Source organism: Salvelinus fontinalis, chromosome 8, assembly GCF_029448725.1.
Source record: "Salvelinus fontinalis isolate EN_2023a chromosome 8, ASM2944872v1, whole genome shotgun sequence".
In the NCBI taxonomy this organism is placed as follows: domain Eukaryota; kingdom Metazoa; phylum Chordata; class Actinopteri; order Salmoniformes; family Salmonidae; genus Salvelinus; species Salvelinus fontinalis.
The window spans coordinates 8,919,259-8,937,178 of NC_074672.1; the positions used below are offsets into that span (position 1 = coordinate 8,919,259).

The 17,920-nt window shown below is 45.5% G+C and overlaps 1 protein-coding gene across 4 annotated transcripts in view; it reads right to left on the reverse strand.

Moving 5' to 3' along the window:
* The window catches only part of tns2a (tensin 2a), a 54,014-nt gene that overhangs the window by 22,293 nt on the left and 13,801 nt on the right, over positions 1–17,920 (reverse strand). For 3 of the 4 annotated variants that reach the window (XM_055930883.1, XM_055930881.1, XM_055930884.1), the window contains exons 4-7: positions 8,423–8,458; positions 8,109–8,150; positions 7,944–7,993; positions 7,309–7,492 (exon numbers count right to left, since the gene is read on the reverse strand). In XM_055930883.1, coding sequence (XP_055786858.1) covers positions 7,309–7,492; positions 7,944–7,993; positions 8,109–8,150; positions 8,423–8,458 — 312 coding nt within the window. The remainder of the gene's footprint in view (positions 1–7,308; positions 7,493–7,943; positions 7,994–8,108; positions 8,151–8,422; positions 8,459–17,920) is intronic. The other variant, XM_055930882.1, reaches the window with a different exon arrangement.

Genomic DNA, 17,920 nt, shown 5'->3' on the forward strand with positions numbered 1-17,920 from the left:
CGTCAACATCGTTTTGTTATTTTGTAAGTTTTGAAAGTGTTTTGTTTTGTTTAGTCTACGTCGTATTTGTAATAAAAATGGCTTATTTCCCTGACTCCGCATTTTGGTCCGAAGATCCTTCTCTCCTCACCTCATCTGAGGATGAGGAGAGCGATAGCTATTACAGAATCACCCAACAAAATACAGAGACCAAGCGGTATGGGAAAAATGCTCGACGGAGCAACAAGGACTTTTGGACTTGGGAGGAGATCCTGTCTGGTAGAGGACCCTGGGCGCAAACTGGAGGAAATCGCTGCTCTCGTGAGAGGAGTGAGGCAGCCACAGCCCAGGAGCGCTGGTATGAGGAGGCAGCTAGGAGACGTGGATGGAAGCCGGAGATTCAAGCTCGTAACCGGAATTATGAGGGGACACGTCTTGCACGGAAGCCCGAAAAGCCCGTGAGTAACTCCCAAAAATTTCTTGGGGGGGGCTAAGGGGTTGTGGGCCAAGGGCAGGTAGGAGACCTGCGCCCACTTCCCAGGCTAACCGTGGAGAGCGGGAGTACGGGCAGACACCGTGTTACGCAGTAGAGCGCACGGTGTCTCCTGTACGTGTGCATAGCCCAGTGCGGGTTATTCCACCTCCCCGCACTGGTAGGGCTAGATTGGGCATTGAGCCAGGTGTCATGAGGCCGGCTCAACGCGTCTGGTCTCCAGTGCGTCTCCTCGGGCCGGCATACATGGCACCTGCCTTACGCATGGTTTCCCCGGTTCGCCTGCATAGCCCAGTGCGGGCTATTCCACCTCGCCGCACTGGCAGGGCGACCGGGAGCATTCAACCAGGTAAGGTTGGGCAGGCTCAATGCTCAAGAGAGCCAGTACGCCTGCACGGTCCGGTATTTCCGGCGCCACCTCCCCGCCCCAGCCTAGTACCTACAGTGCCTATATTACGCACTAGGCTACCAGTGCATTTCCAGAGCCCTGTTCCTCCTCCACGCACTCTCCTTATAGTGCGTGTATCCAGTTCGGTGCCTCCAGTTCCGGCCCCACGCACTAAGCCACCTGTGCGTCTCCCAAGTCCTGTACACACTGTCACTTCTCCCCGTACTAGTCCTGAGGTGCGTGCCCTCAGCCAGGTGCCACCAGTGCCGGTACCACGCACCAGGTATAGAGTACGCTTTGAGAGTTCAGTGTGCCCTGTCTCTGCTCCCCGCACTAGTAGGAAGGTGCTTATCATTAGCACGGTGCCTCCAGTTCCGGCACCACGCACCAGGTCTACAGTGCGCCATATCCGGCCAGAGCCATCCGTCTCCCCAGCGCCATCTGAGCCATCCGTCTCCCCAGCGCCATCTGAGCCATCCGTCTCCCCAGCGCCATCTGAGCCATCTGTCTTCCCAGCGCCATCTGAGCCATCCGTCTTCCCAGCGCCATCTGAGCCATCCGTCTGCCAGGAGCCTGCAAAGCCGCCCGTCTGCCATGAGCCTGCAAAGCCGCCCGTCTGCCATGAGCCTACAGAGCCGTCAGCCAGACAGGAGCCGCTAGAGCCATCAGCCAGACAGGAGCCGCTAGAGCCGCCAGCCAGACAGGATCTGCCAGAGCCGCCAACCAGACAGGATCTGCCAGAGCCGCCAACCAGACAGGATCTGCCAGAGCCGCCAACCAGACAGGATCTGCCAGAGCCGCCAACCAGACAGGATCTGCCAGAGCCGCTAACCAGACAGGATCTGCCAGAGCCGTCAGTGAGCCATGAGCAGCCAGAGCCGTCAGTGAGCCATGAGCAGCCAGAGCCGTCAGTGAGCCATGAGCAGCCAGAGCCGTCAAAGAGCCATGAGCAGCCAGAGCCGTCAGTGAGCCATGAGCAGCCAGAGCCGTCAGAGAGCCATGAGCAGCCAGAGCCGTCAGAGCGCCATGAGCGTCGTGAGCCGTCAGAGCGCCATGAGCGTCGTGAGCCGTCAGCCTGCCATGAGCGTCGAGAGCCGTCAGCCTGCCATGAGCGTCGAGAGCCGTCAGCCTGCCATGAGCGTCGAGAGCCGTCAGCCTGCCATGAGCGTCGAGAGCCGTCAGCCTGCCATGAGCGTCGAGAGCCGTCAGCCTGCCATGAGCGTAGAGAGCCGTCAGTCTGCCATGAGCGTCGAGAGCCGTCAGCCAGCATGGACCTGCCAGAGCCGTCCAAACAGGACCTGCCAGAGTCCTTCAGCCGGGATCTGCCCCTTGTCCCGGTGTTGCCCCTTGTCCCGGTGCTGCCCCTTGTCCCGGTGCTGCCCCTTGTCCCGGTGCTGCCCCTTGTCCCGGTGCTGCCCCTTGTCCCGGTGCTGCCCCTTGTCCCGGTGCTGCCCCTTGTCCCGGTGCTGCCCCTTGTCCCGGTGCTGCCCCTTGTCCCGGTGCTGCCCCTTGTCCCGGTGCTGCCCCTTGTCCCGGTGCTGCCCCTTGTCCCGGTGCTGCCCCTTATTCCAGTGATGGTCCTTATCCTGGTGCTGCCCCTTGTTTTTGTGCTGCCCCTTGTCCCGGTGCTACCCCTTGTCCCGGTGCTGCCCCTTGTTCCGGTGCTAGCTGATTATTTAGGGGAAGGTAATGTTTGGGTGGTCAGTGGTAGGGGTAGACAGAAGAGGGGAGTGACTATGGTGGTATGGGGACAGCGTCCGGAACCGGAACCACCACCGTGGTCAACTGCCCACCCGGACCCTCCCCTGGACTTTGTGCTGGTGCGCCCGGCGTTCGCACCTTGGGGGGGGGGTACTGTAACAGTCCTGACCTATTTATGTTAGTTTTTATGTGTTTTTGGTCAGGGCATGTGTTTTGGGTGGGCAGTCTATGTTACCTGTTTCTATGTTGGTTTCGGTTTGCCTGGTATGGCTCTTGATTAGAGGCAGGTGGTTTGCATTTTCCTCTAATCAAGAGTCATATTTAGGTAGGGCATTATCACTGTGTGTTTGTGGGTGATTGTCTCCTGTGATGTCTTCGTGTCGTTATCGATGTTATTCACTTTCGGAGCTGTTTGGCTGTTCGTTATGTTTCGATGTCCGTTCCTGTTCGTGAGTTTACGTTTGTCTATGTAAGTTTATGTTCAGGTTGCGTCAACATCGTTTTGTTATTTTGTAAGTTTTGAAAGTGTTTTGTTTTGTTTAGTCTACGTCGTATTTGTAATAAAAATGGCTTATTTCCCTGACTCCGCATTTTGGTCCGAAGATCCTTCTCTCCTCACCTCATCTGAGGATGAGGAGAGCGATAGCTATTACACCTCTCCCCATCTTAGCAACCGTTGCATCAATATGTTTTGACCATGTCAGTTTACAGTATAGGGTTAAACCAAGCAGTTTAGTCTCCTCAACGTGTTCAATTGCCACATTTTTAATAACAGTATTTAGATGAGGTTTACAGTTTAGCGAGTGATTTGTCCCAAATACAATGCTTTCGTTTTTGATATATTTAGGACTAACTTATTACCAGCCACTCATTCTAAAACTGACTGCAGCTCTTTGTTAAGGGTTGCAGTGATTTCACTTGCTGTGGTAGCTGATGTGTATAATGTTGAGTCATCAGCATGCATACAGTAGACACACAGGCTTTACTCAAGGCTAGAAAACAGTAAAGGACCAAGACAGCTGCCTTGAGGTATACCACACTCTACCTGGTTTAGGTTAGAAAGGATTCCATTAAAGAAAACCCTCTGTGTTCTATTAGACAGGTCCAAGATATGGCAGAGGATGTAAAGCCATAACACATACGTATTTTCAGCATCAGACTATGGTTGATAATGTCAAAAGCTGCACTGAAGTCTAACAATATTCTTATTATCAATTTGTTTCAACCAATCATCAGTCATTTGTGTAAGTGCTGTACATGTTGAGTGCTCTTCCCTATAAGCATGCTGGAAGTCTGTTGTTAATTTGTATACTGTGAAATAGCATTGTATCTGGTTAAACACCATTTTTTCCGAAAGTTCACTAAGAGTAGGTAGCAGGCTGATTGGTCGGCTGTTTGAATCAGTAAAGGGTGCTTTGCTATTCTTGGGTAGTGGAATGACTTTTGCTTCCCTCCAGGCCTGAGGGCACACCATTTCCTGTAGGCTTAGATTGAAGAGATTGCAAATAGGAGTGGAGATATAGTACGCTACTATCCTCATTAATTTTCCATCCTCATCAGTACCAGGTAGTTTGTCATTATTAATAGACAGCAATCATTTCTTCACCTTTTCCACACTCACTACAGAATTCAAAATGACATTGCTTGTCTTTCATTATTTGGTCAGTTATGCTTGGATATGAATGTTCAGAGTATTTCACATTCTCTGGTCATACGAGTAACAACATGAATTGGTGTATGAGTCTCTTTCTCTCTAGGAGAATATGTGTGTGATGTTAGACAAGGTCTCTGATGCTAAGAGAGAAATGTCTTTTCTGGGTGACCTGAACATTGACTGGTTATCATCTAGTTGTCCTCTCAAGAGGAAGCTTCTTACTGTGACTAATGCCTGTAACATGAACCATGTTATCACTCAGCCAACTAGTGTATTCTAATAGTGTTGGATCTGTGACATCCTCTTGTATTGATCATATCTTCACTAATTCTGCAGTACTTTGCTCCAAAGCAATATCAGTTCCCATTGGCTGTAGTGGTAAGATTGTGGCAATAACAAGGAAAGCCAAAGTACCAAAGGCAGAGCCTAAAGTTATTCTTAAGAGATCATACAAAATGTTCTCAGAACGTTTTTTGAAGATGATGGTCTGATGTGTGTAAGGAGGTGAATCCAGATGCAGCACTGAGTTTTTGCACAATTATTCTTGCAAATTGTTGACAAACATTCACCTGTTAAGAAACTATCTGTGGAAACTGTTAGAGCCCCGTGATAAATTACTAAAATGCAATGTAAATGTAAAAAGGAAAGTTGTTTAAATTTCTATTTATTTTCAAAAAAGACCCTAAATAATTTGTATCAGTACTGTTGAAAAGTATTTAACATTTAGAAAATACATTGGACTGTAGTTTAGGCCAGTGAAATACAAATGACAAACACTAAAAAGTAACAGAAATACCACCCATCTCTGTGTGTATTGAATATACAATATTGAAAGAGAAGAACTGCTGTTTTGAATTTGGTCAAGTTTGTGTGGAAGAGGTGGAAAAACAATTGCCATCCATCAATAATGATAAGCCACCAGCTGAAATGACTATGTATGTTGATGATTGCACACTCTACACATCAGCACCTACAGCTAGTGAGCCCACTGAAACTCTTAGCAAGGAGTTACAGTCAGTGTCAGAATGGGTAATAAACTGGTCTGAAATACAGTGCATTCGGGAAGTAGTCAGTGCACTCATTTAGATACAATATCCCATAATGACAAAGTGAAAACAGGTTTATACATTTTAGCAAATTTATTTTAAAAAACAAACAGAAATACCTTATTTACATAAGCATTCAGACCCTTTGCTATGAGACTCAAAACTGAGCTCATGTGCATCCTGTTTCCATTGATCATCCTTGAGATGTTTCTACAACTTTATTGGAGTCCACCTCTGGTAAATTCAATTGATTGGACATGATTTGGAAAGGCACACATCTGTATTTATGAGGTCCCACAGTTATACAGTTCATGTCAGAGCAAAAACCAAGCCATGAGGTTGAAGGAATTGTACGCAAAGCTCAGAGACAGGATTTTGTCGAGGCACAAATCTGGGGAAGGGTGCCAAAACATTTCTGCAGCATTGCAGGTCCCCAAGAACACAGTGGCCTCCATCATTCTTAAATGGAAGAAGTTTGGAAACACCAAGACTCTTCCTAGAGCTGGCCGCCCAGCCAAATTGAGCAATCGGAGGAGGAGGGCCACTCCTCAGTAAAAGCCACTTGACAGCCCAATTGGCAAAAGGCACCTGAAGGACTCTCAGACCATGAGAAATAAGATTCTCTGGTCTGATGAAACCACGATTGAACCCTTTGTCCTGAATGCCAAGCGGTCCCATGTGGTCCCATGGTGTTTATACTTGCGTACTATTGTTTGTACAGATGAATGTGGTACCTTCAGGCGTTTGGAAATTGCTCCCAAGGGTGAACCAGACTTATGGAGGTCTACAATTTTTTCTGAGGTCTTGGCTGATTTCTTTTGATTTTCCATGATGTCAAGCAAAGAGGAACTGAGTTTGAAGGTAGGCCTGAAATACATCCAAAGGTACACCTCCAATTGACTCAAATGATGTCAATTAGCCTATCAGAAGCTTCTAAAGCCATGACATAATTTTCAGGAATTTTCTAAGCTGTTTGAAAGGCACAGTCAACTTAGTGTATGTAAACTTCTGACCCACTGGAATTGTGATACAGTGAATTATAAGTTGAATAATCTGTCTGTAAACAATTGTTGGAAAAATGACTTGTGTCATGCACAAAGTAGATGTCCTAACCGACTTGCCAGAACCATAGTTTGTTAACAAGAAATTTGTGGAGTGGTTGAAAAACAAGTTTTAATGACTCCAACCTAAGGGTATGTACATTTATGACTTTACATTTGCAAAAATGTCTAACCTGTTCTTGCTTTGCCATTATGGGGTATTGTGTGAAAGTGATCTTTTTTTAAAAAATCCATTTTAGAATAAGGCTGTAAGGTAACAAAATGTAGAAAAAGTCAAGGGGTCTGAATACTTTCCGAATGCACTGTATTATCATTCTGATCATATATTATTTTTAAATGGTCTGAGAAGAACAACAATGGCAGGGCAATTAAAGAATAACCAATATGCAGTGATAGTATATTGAGCCTACTGCACAAACCTCATTGCTACAGTACTGTTTTTAATAGATTAATGTTGCATAGGCTTACGGCTTTTAAGTCATCTTAAAAAAAAAAAATCTGCCTCCATTTTGATTCAGAAAGTGATCTCGGCTCAGAAAAGGTTTGTGACCACTTCTTTACAGGAATATGATTCTGAATACATAAAGCAACACCTCCCCCATTGGCATTCCTGTCTCTTTTATATATGTTATAACCATGTATTTCTACCACTGTATCATCAAAGGAATTATCTAAGTGAGTTTCTGAGACAGCCAGTATATGAATGTTATCTGATGTCTGTAAGTTATCGATTTCATGAACCTTGTTTCTCTGGCTACGTATGTTCATGTGGGCTATTTTGAACCTTTTTCTGGGTTGCTTTTCTGGGTGGCTATGAAAGCACATATGAAAGCATCACGGAGTGTATGGCTACGTTCCAAAAAATCCATACCAGCCTACCACTTATAATACATGCCCAACACAATCCTTCATTTGGAGTGGTATGATAGTAGCGTAGATATTTGAACCCAGCCCTTGTCGACAGCGGCAGCATATAATGTACTCACCAGGAACTTGTCCTGGTGCTTGGACCTGAGCATGGCGGTCACCTCCTTGAGGTTGAGACGATACCGCTGCTCGTCCAGCAGAGGGGGGAAGAACACGGAGATAATCCTCTCGGTGATGTAGGTCAGGTCAAAGTCATAGTGGCCCTCCATGACTCTTTCCATCACACGGTCCACACTGAAACTCCTGACCAGAGGAAAAACGCAAGGGGTTATGAGGTGGTCTACAGATTGATGTCGTGTTACTCCATTGAGCTCTAAAACAGAAACACTGAAACCTTTCATTTGCAGCCTCCCTTACATTAACTCAGCGTTTCCCAAACTAGGGGTCGCGACCCCATGTGGTGGAGCCTGATTTGAAAATGGGGTCGGGAGGAAAAACAGGAGGAAGTGTAGTTGGATAATGAGAGGAGGTGTAGAATAAAACGAGGGAATGAAGGAGGAGTGATAAAAAGGGAGAGACTGGGAAAGAGAAGAAGAGAATGAAGAGGAGGAGATAGGAGTCAGTGTGAAATCCTCCTCTTAATCATCCAGTACCTCCTCCTTTTCATCATCCTCCTCTTCCTTCTTCTCCTCCTCAGAGAGACATGTTAAATAATGAATTGAATTAGGTTATCATACATAGGGAGCTGTGTTACCTGGGGAGGATGGTTCTCTGTTTGGTGTAAGTCAGAGACTTTGTGGAACCCTGAAGACAGAGAGAAATTCAATTAGAACCATCTCTCACACTCACGAGAAGAACAGCATGAACATTCATTTGTGGAGGGGAAGTGAGAAAAGTGTGTCTGGAAAAGTCTTCTCACCAGGTGTTGGACGTGTCGGGATGGAGCTGTCCCTCTGCGCTGCTGTAGGCAACAAGGGGAGATATATGGTGATTCAACAAACAGGCTTCCTTCCTGAAGGCCCACCTATACTACTTATTGTAGCAACCTGACTTCTAGACAACACTCTCATCCAAGAACAAACCAAGCCCACTCTACTAGCCAAGGAAAAGAGGGGCATCTGCCATTTTCCAACAGAACTGCAGATTTATGGATGGTTACAGCTTGTTGTTTATATCGTAAAGTGAAGGAATGAAAGACTATTTAAAGAGTGAGAGACAGAGGGGTCAACTTACCAGATCAGATGGAGCTGGGATGCATGCTGTGGTCACCTGAAACAGAACACCCGACCATTTTTCCAACGAGAACCAAAACAGACAGTCAAACATACACATTACACGTTCTGAGGCTATCCGCTAAGTCTCGCTTTCCGCCGTCTGTTTTTTTTCTTCTTCTGTTATTTTTCTCAAGGAAAGAGGGAAGGGAGTGGTGAGGCTGGCGAGGCCGGGGAAGATGGGCCAGAGGAAATGCTCCCTCAGACAGACGGAGAGATAAAGAGAGAAAAACACATCTAAGCCAGATACGAGAGCCCTGTCATCCCATGAAGACATGATTACAGTAGAAATACCAGGACAAGGGGAGTATGGTATGCAAAGTCCCAACCTTCTCTGGGGGCGCTTGGTGGGACGGTCTGAGAAAAACCAGAGGTTGCATAATATATCTTGCTAACCCACTCCATCTTGGTGTCACTCACACAATGGCACAGTTGGTAGCCAGGGAGCATGTGCACATAATCCTGTTGGTCATGTTCACACTGATTCATATAAACACAAAGCACTACAAAGTACAACTAATATGCTGGTTTAAAGCATTTATTAGAAACATTTGCTTTGACAACACTACAGCCTTTGCTGTCTCGTACACACACACACACACACACACACACACACACACACACACACACACACACACACACACACACACACACACACACACACACACACACACACACACAATGTAATTTCCCATGTGCAATGGTCTGCAGATCGTGAACCCAGACCTATGTTCCGGAGCAAGTGGAAGGAAGCACTGGTAGATTTGAGGTAGGGTTGAGGACCACAGTCATGCTTACGTAATGGCCAAGCACACTGCGGGCCAGAGTATGTCCTAGCATTTCCACTCCCCAACCCTGTTACGCCTGTTTGTTTGGCCACAGGAAAGGGCAAAGGCTTGTATAACTCATTGTGTACAGAGGGAAGTGACAGACCCCTTGGGTGGGAGTATGTTTGTGTTTGAGTGTGTGTGAGCCAGATATAGCTAGTGTGCTTGTGTGCATTTCTAAGAAAATGTGTGGGCCTCAAACCTCTCCTCCTCATACAGTAGGTGGATATAGGCTAAGCAGGGTGGCGTCAACAGACAATGTGCTGTAATGAGACACATGACTACATCACAGAGCTTGTTTCTGATTAATTACAATAAAAGTTCATGGAACCACCACTGCTTTATTCTCTCAAGCAGTAGAACAATTTGTCCCCATGACGGATAATACTTTTGTTCTTTAAGAATCATAGCAGATCTTATCTTGTGTCCTGACTGCCAGTTGTGCTTGTGAAACTGAGACCACATAACTATGAAAACAATAACAAGAACCACATTAAAAGGATGTATTAGGGTACTGCTGCTAACACGAGAACAACATGGCATTGCATTGTTTGCTGTTTGGGGTTTTAGGCTGGGTTTCTGTATAGCACGTTGTGACATCTGCTGATGTAAAAAGGGCTTTATAAATACATTTGATTGATTGATTGATGGCCAGGAGGTGAACCAGACAGCACACTGTCCACTGTCTTTCTGTCCAACTGTCCCTCTCCTCTGCCTCTAACCAATTCTCTCCGGCCACATCCTCTCTTTCCCTCGTTCTCTTCCAAACTGACTCTCTCTCCCTCTCTCTAACATTTTCTTTCTCCAATAATCCCTCTATCCAGCGTTCTCCCTCCCTCCTCTCTTTTCCCCTCTCACTCCCTGTCAAACTTTCCCTCTCTCCAGCAGCATTCACCCTCTCTCTCTCTCTCCCTGCCTGCTGCCCTCCCCTCTCAGAGCGAGCGATGGGGCCTGCAGCAGGGGAGCATTACTCCAGAACAAACACACCAGATTCCATCTCCTGGGCCAACACTTACGCACGCGCTTCCTTCAAGTGCTCTCCCCCTCCCCTCTCCCTCACTCCCGCTCTCCCTCCATGTACCTCTCCCACTATATCACTCTCCAAACAGGCCCAGCTGGTAAGGCTCATGGTGCTAACCCCTCTCTGCCTCTTCTAGATGGGCCACTGGTCCAACCAATGTCCTTGATCCATTAAAGCCAGGGACCATGGCTAATGCACTCACTGTGAGTGCATCTCTTCAGTGCTATGCAAGACTAGCTATGGGAGAGATAACTGATGATGAGGTAGCATTACTGGTATGTTATACGTATGAGTACGTGAGTGTGTGTGTATAGGGGAAATCCTAGGGTGCATAAGAGAACAAAGGGGGTCTGCTTCATGTCCACTGACACCAGCAGGCGTTTCTGTAAGTGGAGTGGAGAACAGGAGAGGAGTAATGGGGATACGAACATCATGTAAACAATATCATTAGTGAGCAGAACTGGGGCCAATTGGACTTCATCAACTGTGATTCGGCCCCACCCCAATGATAACTAATTCAGCCTTTCTCTGTCAAGTCCGATTCGTGTTTTGTTCAAGAGTTGAGTCTCTCAACAGTCTCTTTTAATTCCATCAAGCCTATCACTAAACAGAGTTCGAAAACAGTTTTTGAAAACTGACAATGAGCATGCTAAGGCTGTATGTGTAACCATAGAAACTTCACTGGATTTGTACACTTTGTATCCGCCATAACTCTGTTGTAACCCTGTTCCACATTGAGTCACAAAACCTCATGACATATCAAAACAGACTGCGGTCTAATAGAGTGGTGATTGAAACCCACATGGCAGGAATTTCACAACAATATTCTGGTTGTCTAATCACCAGCCCCAACCATCTGGTTCTTCTCAGCTTTCAATTAACATAGGAGAAAATCACACACAGAAATGGCCTTTCTATGACTTCACTGACATGGTATGCACATTCGTAAATATGATTAGGAACACCTCAGAACAGCCTCAATTCATCGGGAATGGTGTCGAATGCATTCCACTGGGATGCTGGCCCATGTTGACTCCAATGTTTCCCACAGTTGTGTCAAGTTGGTTGGCTGTTGAGTGTGAAAAACAGCAGTGTTGCAGTTCCTGTCACACTTACTGGCATCTACTACCATACCCCGTTCAAAGGGATTTACATTTTTTTGTCTTGCCCATTCAGCCTCTGAATGGCACACATTGTCTCAATTGTCTCAAAGCATAAAAATCCTCCTTTAACCTGTTTCCTTCCCTTCATCTACATTGATTGAAGTGGATTTAACAAGTGACATCTATAAAGGATCATACCTTTCACCTGGATTCACCTGTCTAGTCTATTTGTCCTTTGTCTTACTGTAACCAATTGTTGTCTTGACATAGCATTTGTCCAAGACAATTATATTTGATGCTTATTAGCCAACTGCTTCCCCTGTGGGACAGCCAATCAGAGGGCAATGATGAAAGGGAAGCCAATCATAATTGAAAGCTGATGCCAGATGGCCTTGTGCTTTCATCACAAGGGTGTTTTCAGAGGGCTGGCGATGTCATAGTGCCCAACAGGCATGAGGCTGGTTAGTGTCCCTCAGGCAGCTGTCCATTCTCATCGACCCTGCTGATATAGAAGATAGTGGGGTGTGACTAAGGTCAAAGGTTCAAGTCCCAGTGGAGGTACCTGACTGTATATCTCTGAGCTAGGTTTCATTATTCAAACACCCCATCCCCAACCCCCATTCAATCATTTTTACTACGCTGTCATGAGGAGTCTGAAGCAGACCTAATGCCCCTTAATCATTGCAAGGTGTGCTGTCTCTGAGAGTCCCTGAAAGTGAATCATGCGAGAAAACAAGCTAACGTTGGGGGCCTCGAATGCCAGGACAGAGATAAACTGCTGTAGGGAATGATCTCTTTATCCATCTCGCCTAAACTCTGTCCATTATATTTGTCTCCCTCTCTATCTCTTTCTTCCTCTCTCTTCCCGTCTCTCTCTCTCTTTCCTTCCCTTTCTCGTTCTCTTACTTCATCTCTTTCTCCCTCTCTTGACTTTTTCCTTCATTTCCCCCCCTCTTTTCTCATCTCTCTTTCTCTCCATCTCTCTGTATCTCCCTCCCCCATATCACTCTCTCTCTCTCTCTCGCTCTCTCCATCTCTCTCACCAAACAGCTGAGGGCGGGTACAGAACAGAACAGAACAGATAGGACAGAGGTCACATGTGTCCCTTTTGGTATCTGTAATTACTGTGTGGGACTCCCAGTCATAGAGCCAGAGTCAACAGTGACCACAACAACCCCCCGCCTCCCCCCCCCCACCTCCTCCAAGTGCAAGAAATATTCAAAGAGCAATGCTGGACAAAAATAAACAATGGTAAATAAACAGAATCGAAAAAATCAGCAATGCAAGATTGTGAGAGATCAACACTGGAAAAATCCCCTGTGAACAAACCAACATCAGCCATTTTTATATCGTGTCTAAATAGTTTCCTCTTCCTCCCTGTTCCCTCTGTTGTTTAAAATGGGTTCGTCCTGACCATTCTAGCTAGAGCTAGTCTCTTTTGCTGTCCCACTAATATTGCTGAAATCTGAACAGATACATTCCTCAGATGGCGATGCCTCTTTCTCTTCCTCGTGTTCTAAGAGAAATGTTTTGTGGTAAGGAGTCTTTGCCCCATGTACACAGCAACAAACTGACTGCCAAGATTCGCTATACAGTCACATTATACAATGTATAGTCAGTTCAAAGCATGTATGTATCTACAAATGGCAATAACCTGGATGTAATGACTACTGAATACGGCACCAGACACATTACCATGGTCTGCCTTGTAGTGGAGAAAGTGGAAAGACATTCTTGGGAAGATAGGGAGACTATGCAGCCTTCAGCGTTGTGCAGTCAGAACAGAGCAAAACAGTGGCCAATTAGCCTGGCTTATTTCCCCCCTACCAAAGGTCGTCTGGCAGAGTCCCAGACCTGCTAAGCCAGCTGTCACGCTTATGGTTTTAACGCTGATCAGCATCACACTGACTCACTCACAAGTCTGCCCACATTCACAACAAGCCACGCTATCTACCCCGGCAATTACCATGACTCTGTGACGGGGTGGTGACTCAGAGTCCCTAACGATGATGATGAGACACATTCATTCTATTTCTATTGTACACTTCCTGTAGGACATTTCTATATAAACTAATTTAGAGATAAATATATAACAACTGGATTTTAAGATTATTATTTACCAGTGACACATCCCTATTTTTCTGTTATTCTGAGCTTGGGTCTGACAGGAAATAGAAGATGAGCAGAGAGGATGCTGGGTCAGCTCTGTGTTGTTGACAGGGTTAGAAAAACAGTAGAGGTTAACCGGATCTACAGGCCTTCCTCTTACAGTTGTCTGCTGTCCCTCCACCACTTCCTATCTACAGTACTGTACCCCTCCCTCCCACACCTTCAACTGATTTCCCGTAAATTACAACCAATATCCAGCTGGGCGTTACTATTCCTCCCGAAATAGCGGAAATGTCTCTTCCTGCCTTATTGGGTAGCTCATCATGGGCAACATTCCCTGACCCTTAATCCTGGACCCCCTCCCCTATCCCTGGTCCCCCTTTGCTCCCTATGGACCACATGTTCCACTCCAGCTCACAGATAAGTAGGAACTGTTCTCTCTACAGAGAAGAAGCATAAATAAAACACTGTTTTGGCATATTGATGTATTTTTGACGTGGGATCGCTCATGAAAGACAAGAGGTGAGCCAGCTGTAGGTTGTTGACGTCGTGGTGGGATGACTAACCACAACTCCACAAGACAAGTACAAGAGTAGAAGCCATAGGGAGAAGCACACAGACAATTCTTTTTTCTGGTCCCCCTCTTTTCCAGGAAATGCTTTATTTTGGGAAGAGGAGACCAGGGTTTTTTTCCCCAAGGGAGCATTGGCAGTAACTTACGGGACAGTTTGTCACCAGACTCATGGCAACACTTGTCTGTAAAAGGTTGTAAATTCAGTCATAATGAGAGCACAATGGTTCACAGATGGCTAGTGAATTAGGATGTCTCCAGATGCATGGTAGAAACTACGTGACTTAAACTCTTAAATGAGGAACTGAGTTGTTACATACCCTACTCAGACATTTAGGGTTAATGTGAAGATCAGCCAAAGGTCTTGTTCAGAGGTGGAAGTAACAAATTACAAATACTCTTGTTACTGTAATTGAGTTGCTTTTCCAAGTAGTTACTTTTTTTTTGTATTTTTCAATGTCAGTAACTGTACTTTTACTTACACGTAAGTATGTTTTGAAGTATTGTACTCTGCTACCTTTTTAAAACCATCTGTTACAGAGCACAATTTTGTAGGCTATACATAATAGTAGATCATAATGGCACGGAAGGTTTGCGGAGCCATAAAACTGCTCATGTTGTTTAGTCAGTGACCAATCAAATCAAATTTCACGCATTACGCCAAAACAGGCCAATCAAATCAAATCAAACATTATTTGTCAGATGTGCCGACTACAACAAGTGTAGACCTTACCTTGAAATGCTTACTTACAAGCCCTTAACCAACAGTGCAGTTCAAGAAAGAGTTAAGAAAATATTTACCAAATAAACAACTGTAAAAAATCATAAAAAGTGACACAATAAAATAACAATAACGAGGCTATATACAGGGGGTACCGGTACCGAGTCAATGTGTGGGGGTACAGGTTAGTCGAGGTAATTTGTACATGGAGGTTTAATTGTTAGATAGATTAGATTAATTGTTCAGCAGTCTTACGGCTTGGAGGTAGAAGCTGTTGGAAAAAATGCTGGAGCATTTTGGTCCAAGACTTGGTGCTCCGGTACCGCTTGCCGTACAATAGCAAAGAAAACAGTCTTTGACCTGGGTGACTGGAGTCTCTGACAATTTTCTGGGCCTTCCTCTGACACCGCCTGGTGTATAGATCCTGGATGGCAGGAACTTTGGCCCCAGTGATGTACTGGGCCGTACGCACTACCCTCTGTAGAGCCTTACGTTCAGATGCTGAGCAGTTGCCATACCAGGCGGTGATGCTACTGGTCAGGATGCTCTCGATGGTGCAGCTGTAGAACTTTTTGAGGATCTGGGGACCCATGCCAAATCAGCTTGATTTGGCATGGGTCCTCAGAGGAAAATATTTTTTTTTATAAAAGAGGTGTGTGTGAAAAACAATGGAGACTGAGGAGATGAGACAATCCAGACACAGATAGACCCAGTGTTAAAGCCGAGGAGGAAAATCCCTGGCCGCATCTCAGTGACCAGTTCTCCTTTAAGCACAGGAGAGAGGAGAGTGTAATCATGCAATGCAAGCTTTGCTTACGCAGGATGATGGAGGCGGCTGCCAAGCTAGCTATCCTTGCAGCTAATTTAGCTAGTTAGCTACATGGCTAACCACCATCCGATGATGATAGCCGTTATTGTGCCTAGCACGTCATTGTCACTACGTGTGGTGGTGGCTGTGCCCAGTGGGACCTAGTGTCACACCCTGGCCTCTGTTATATTGATTTTCTTTATTAGTTTAGTTAGGTCAGGGTGTGACATGGGGGATGTTTGTGTGTTTTGTCTAGTTTAGGGTGTTTGTATTGTATAGTGGGTTTTGTTGAGTGTATGGGGTTGGGTTTAGTATAGTTGTCTAGGCAAGTCTATGGTTGCCTGAATGGTTCTCAATCAGAGACAGCTGTCATTCATTGTCTCTGATTGGGAGCCATATTTTAGGCAGCCATAGACAGTAGGTTTTCGTGGGTAATTGTCTATGTTTAACGTTTGTAGCTTCACGGTCGTTTGTTGTTTTGTTTTTGTCAAAGTGTTCGTTTTCGTGTTTCATCATCTCTAATTAAAAGAAGATGTACTCATATCCCGCTGCGCCTTGGTCCGCTTATTATGACGATCGTGACACCTAGGACTTTTAGATATGTACTTTCTCTGTGTAAATTTGGATAACATAAAATGGTAAAAAAAATGGTAAAAAAAAACGTAGTTGTGAGGCTAAATATACTGAACAAAAATATAAACACAACATGCAACAATTTCAAAGATTTTACTGAGTTACAGTTCATATAAGGAAATCAGTCAAATTAAATAAATAAATTAGGTCCTAATCAATGGATTCACATGAGTGAGAATATAGATATGCATCTGTTGGTCACAGATATCTTTAAAAAAAGGTAGGGGAGTGGATCAGAAAACCGGTCAGTATCTGGTGTGACCACCATTTGCCTCATGCAGCACGACACATCTCCTTCACATAGAGTTGTTGACTGGGTCCTGTGGACACATGTTGTCCCACTCCTCTTCAATGGCTGTGCGAAGTTGCTGGATATTGGCGGGAACTGGAACACACTGTCGTACATGTCAATCCAGAACATCCCAAACATGCTCAACGGGTGACATGTCTGGTGAGTATGCAGGCCATGGAAGAACTGGGACATTTCAGGAATTGTGTACAGATGCTTGAGACATGGGGCCATGCATTATCATGCTAAAACATGAGGTGATGGCGGTGGATAAATGGCACGACAATGGGCCTCAGGATCTTGTCACGGTATCTCTGTGCATTCAAATTACCATCAATAAAATGCAATTGTGTTCGTTGTCCGTAGCTTATGCCTGCCCATAAACCCACCGCCACCATGGGGCACTCTGTTCACAACGTTGACATCAGCAAACCGCTCACCCACATGACGCCATACACGCTGTCTGCCATCTGCCCAGTCCAGATGAAACCGGGATTAATCTGTGAAGTGCACACTTCTCCAGCGTGCCAGTGGCCATCAAAGATGAGCATTTTCCACCTGAAGTTGGCTACGATGGTGAACTGCAGTCTAGTCAAGACCCTGGTGAGGGCGACGAGCACACATATGAGCTGCACTGAAACTTGTGCAAATCCACAGTTTCATCAGCGGTCCGGGTGGCTGGTCTCAGACTATCCCGCAGGTGAAGAAGCCAGATGTGGAGGTCCTGTGCTGGTGTGGTTACACGTGGTCTGCGGTTGTGAGGCCGGTTGCCAAATTGGTCTGAGGTTGTGAGATCTTTACTATATCTGGGGCTTAAACTTTACATTCATAACACCTTTATGAAGCCATTCATGACACCTTAATGAGTGTTTAAGTCAAGTGTTTAAGCCTAAAATGTATTACATTACATTAACCTGATTGATGTATTCTTTCAGCATCAGTGTCTCTCACAAGTAATGTTTTGCATACACATCGTTATAATTTTATTGAGTGTGTATATGAAGTGAGAGAGAGAACAGCACATGGGTTTGTTCACATTCATTTGTATAAAACCAATCTCTGTGTGTTTCATGAGGTCATGTGACATTCATTTTGCATACATAGATGGAATATTTTTGTTCAGAGGGAACCTCCATCAAAGATGACGGTCTACAATAACCTCACCTCAGCACGCAAAAACAACCGGACCAAGGAACCATCAAACAAGCAAAGATATCTGCCATGATAACATATGTAATTTATTTCTAAAACAGTTATTGTCCATGAACTATGACTATTCTAACAGGTGTTAAAATGTGCTTATGTCTTACAGGCTGAGCCCTACAGAAATAGCCTTCTTGACCGTGATGAGGCCTGTGGTGACGGCAGGTGGCGGCTT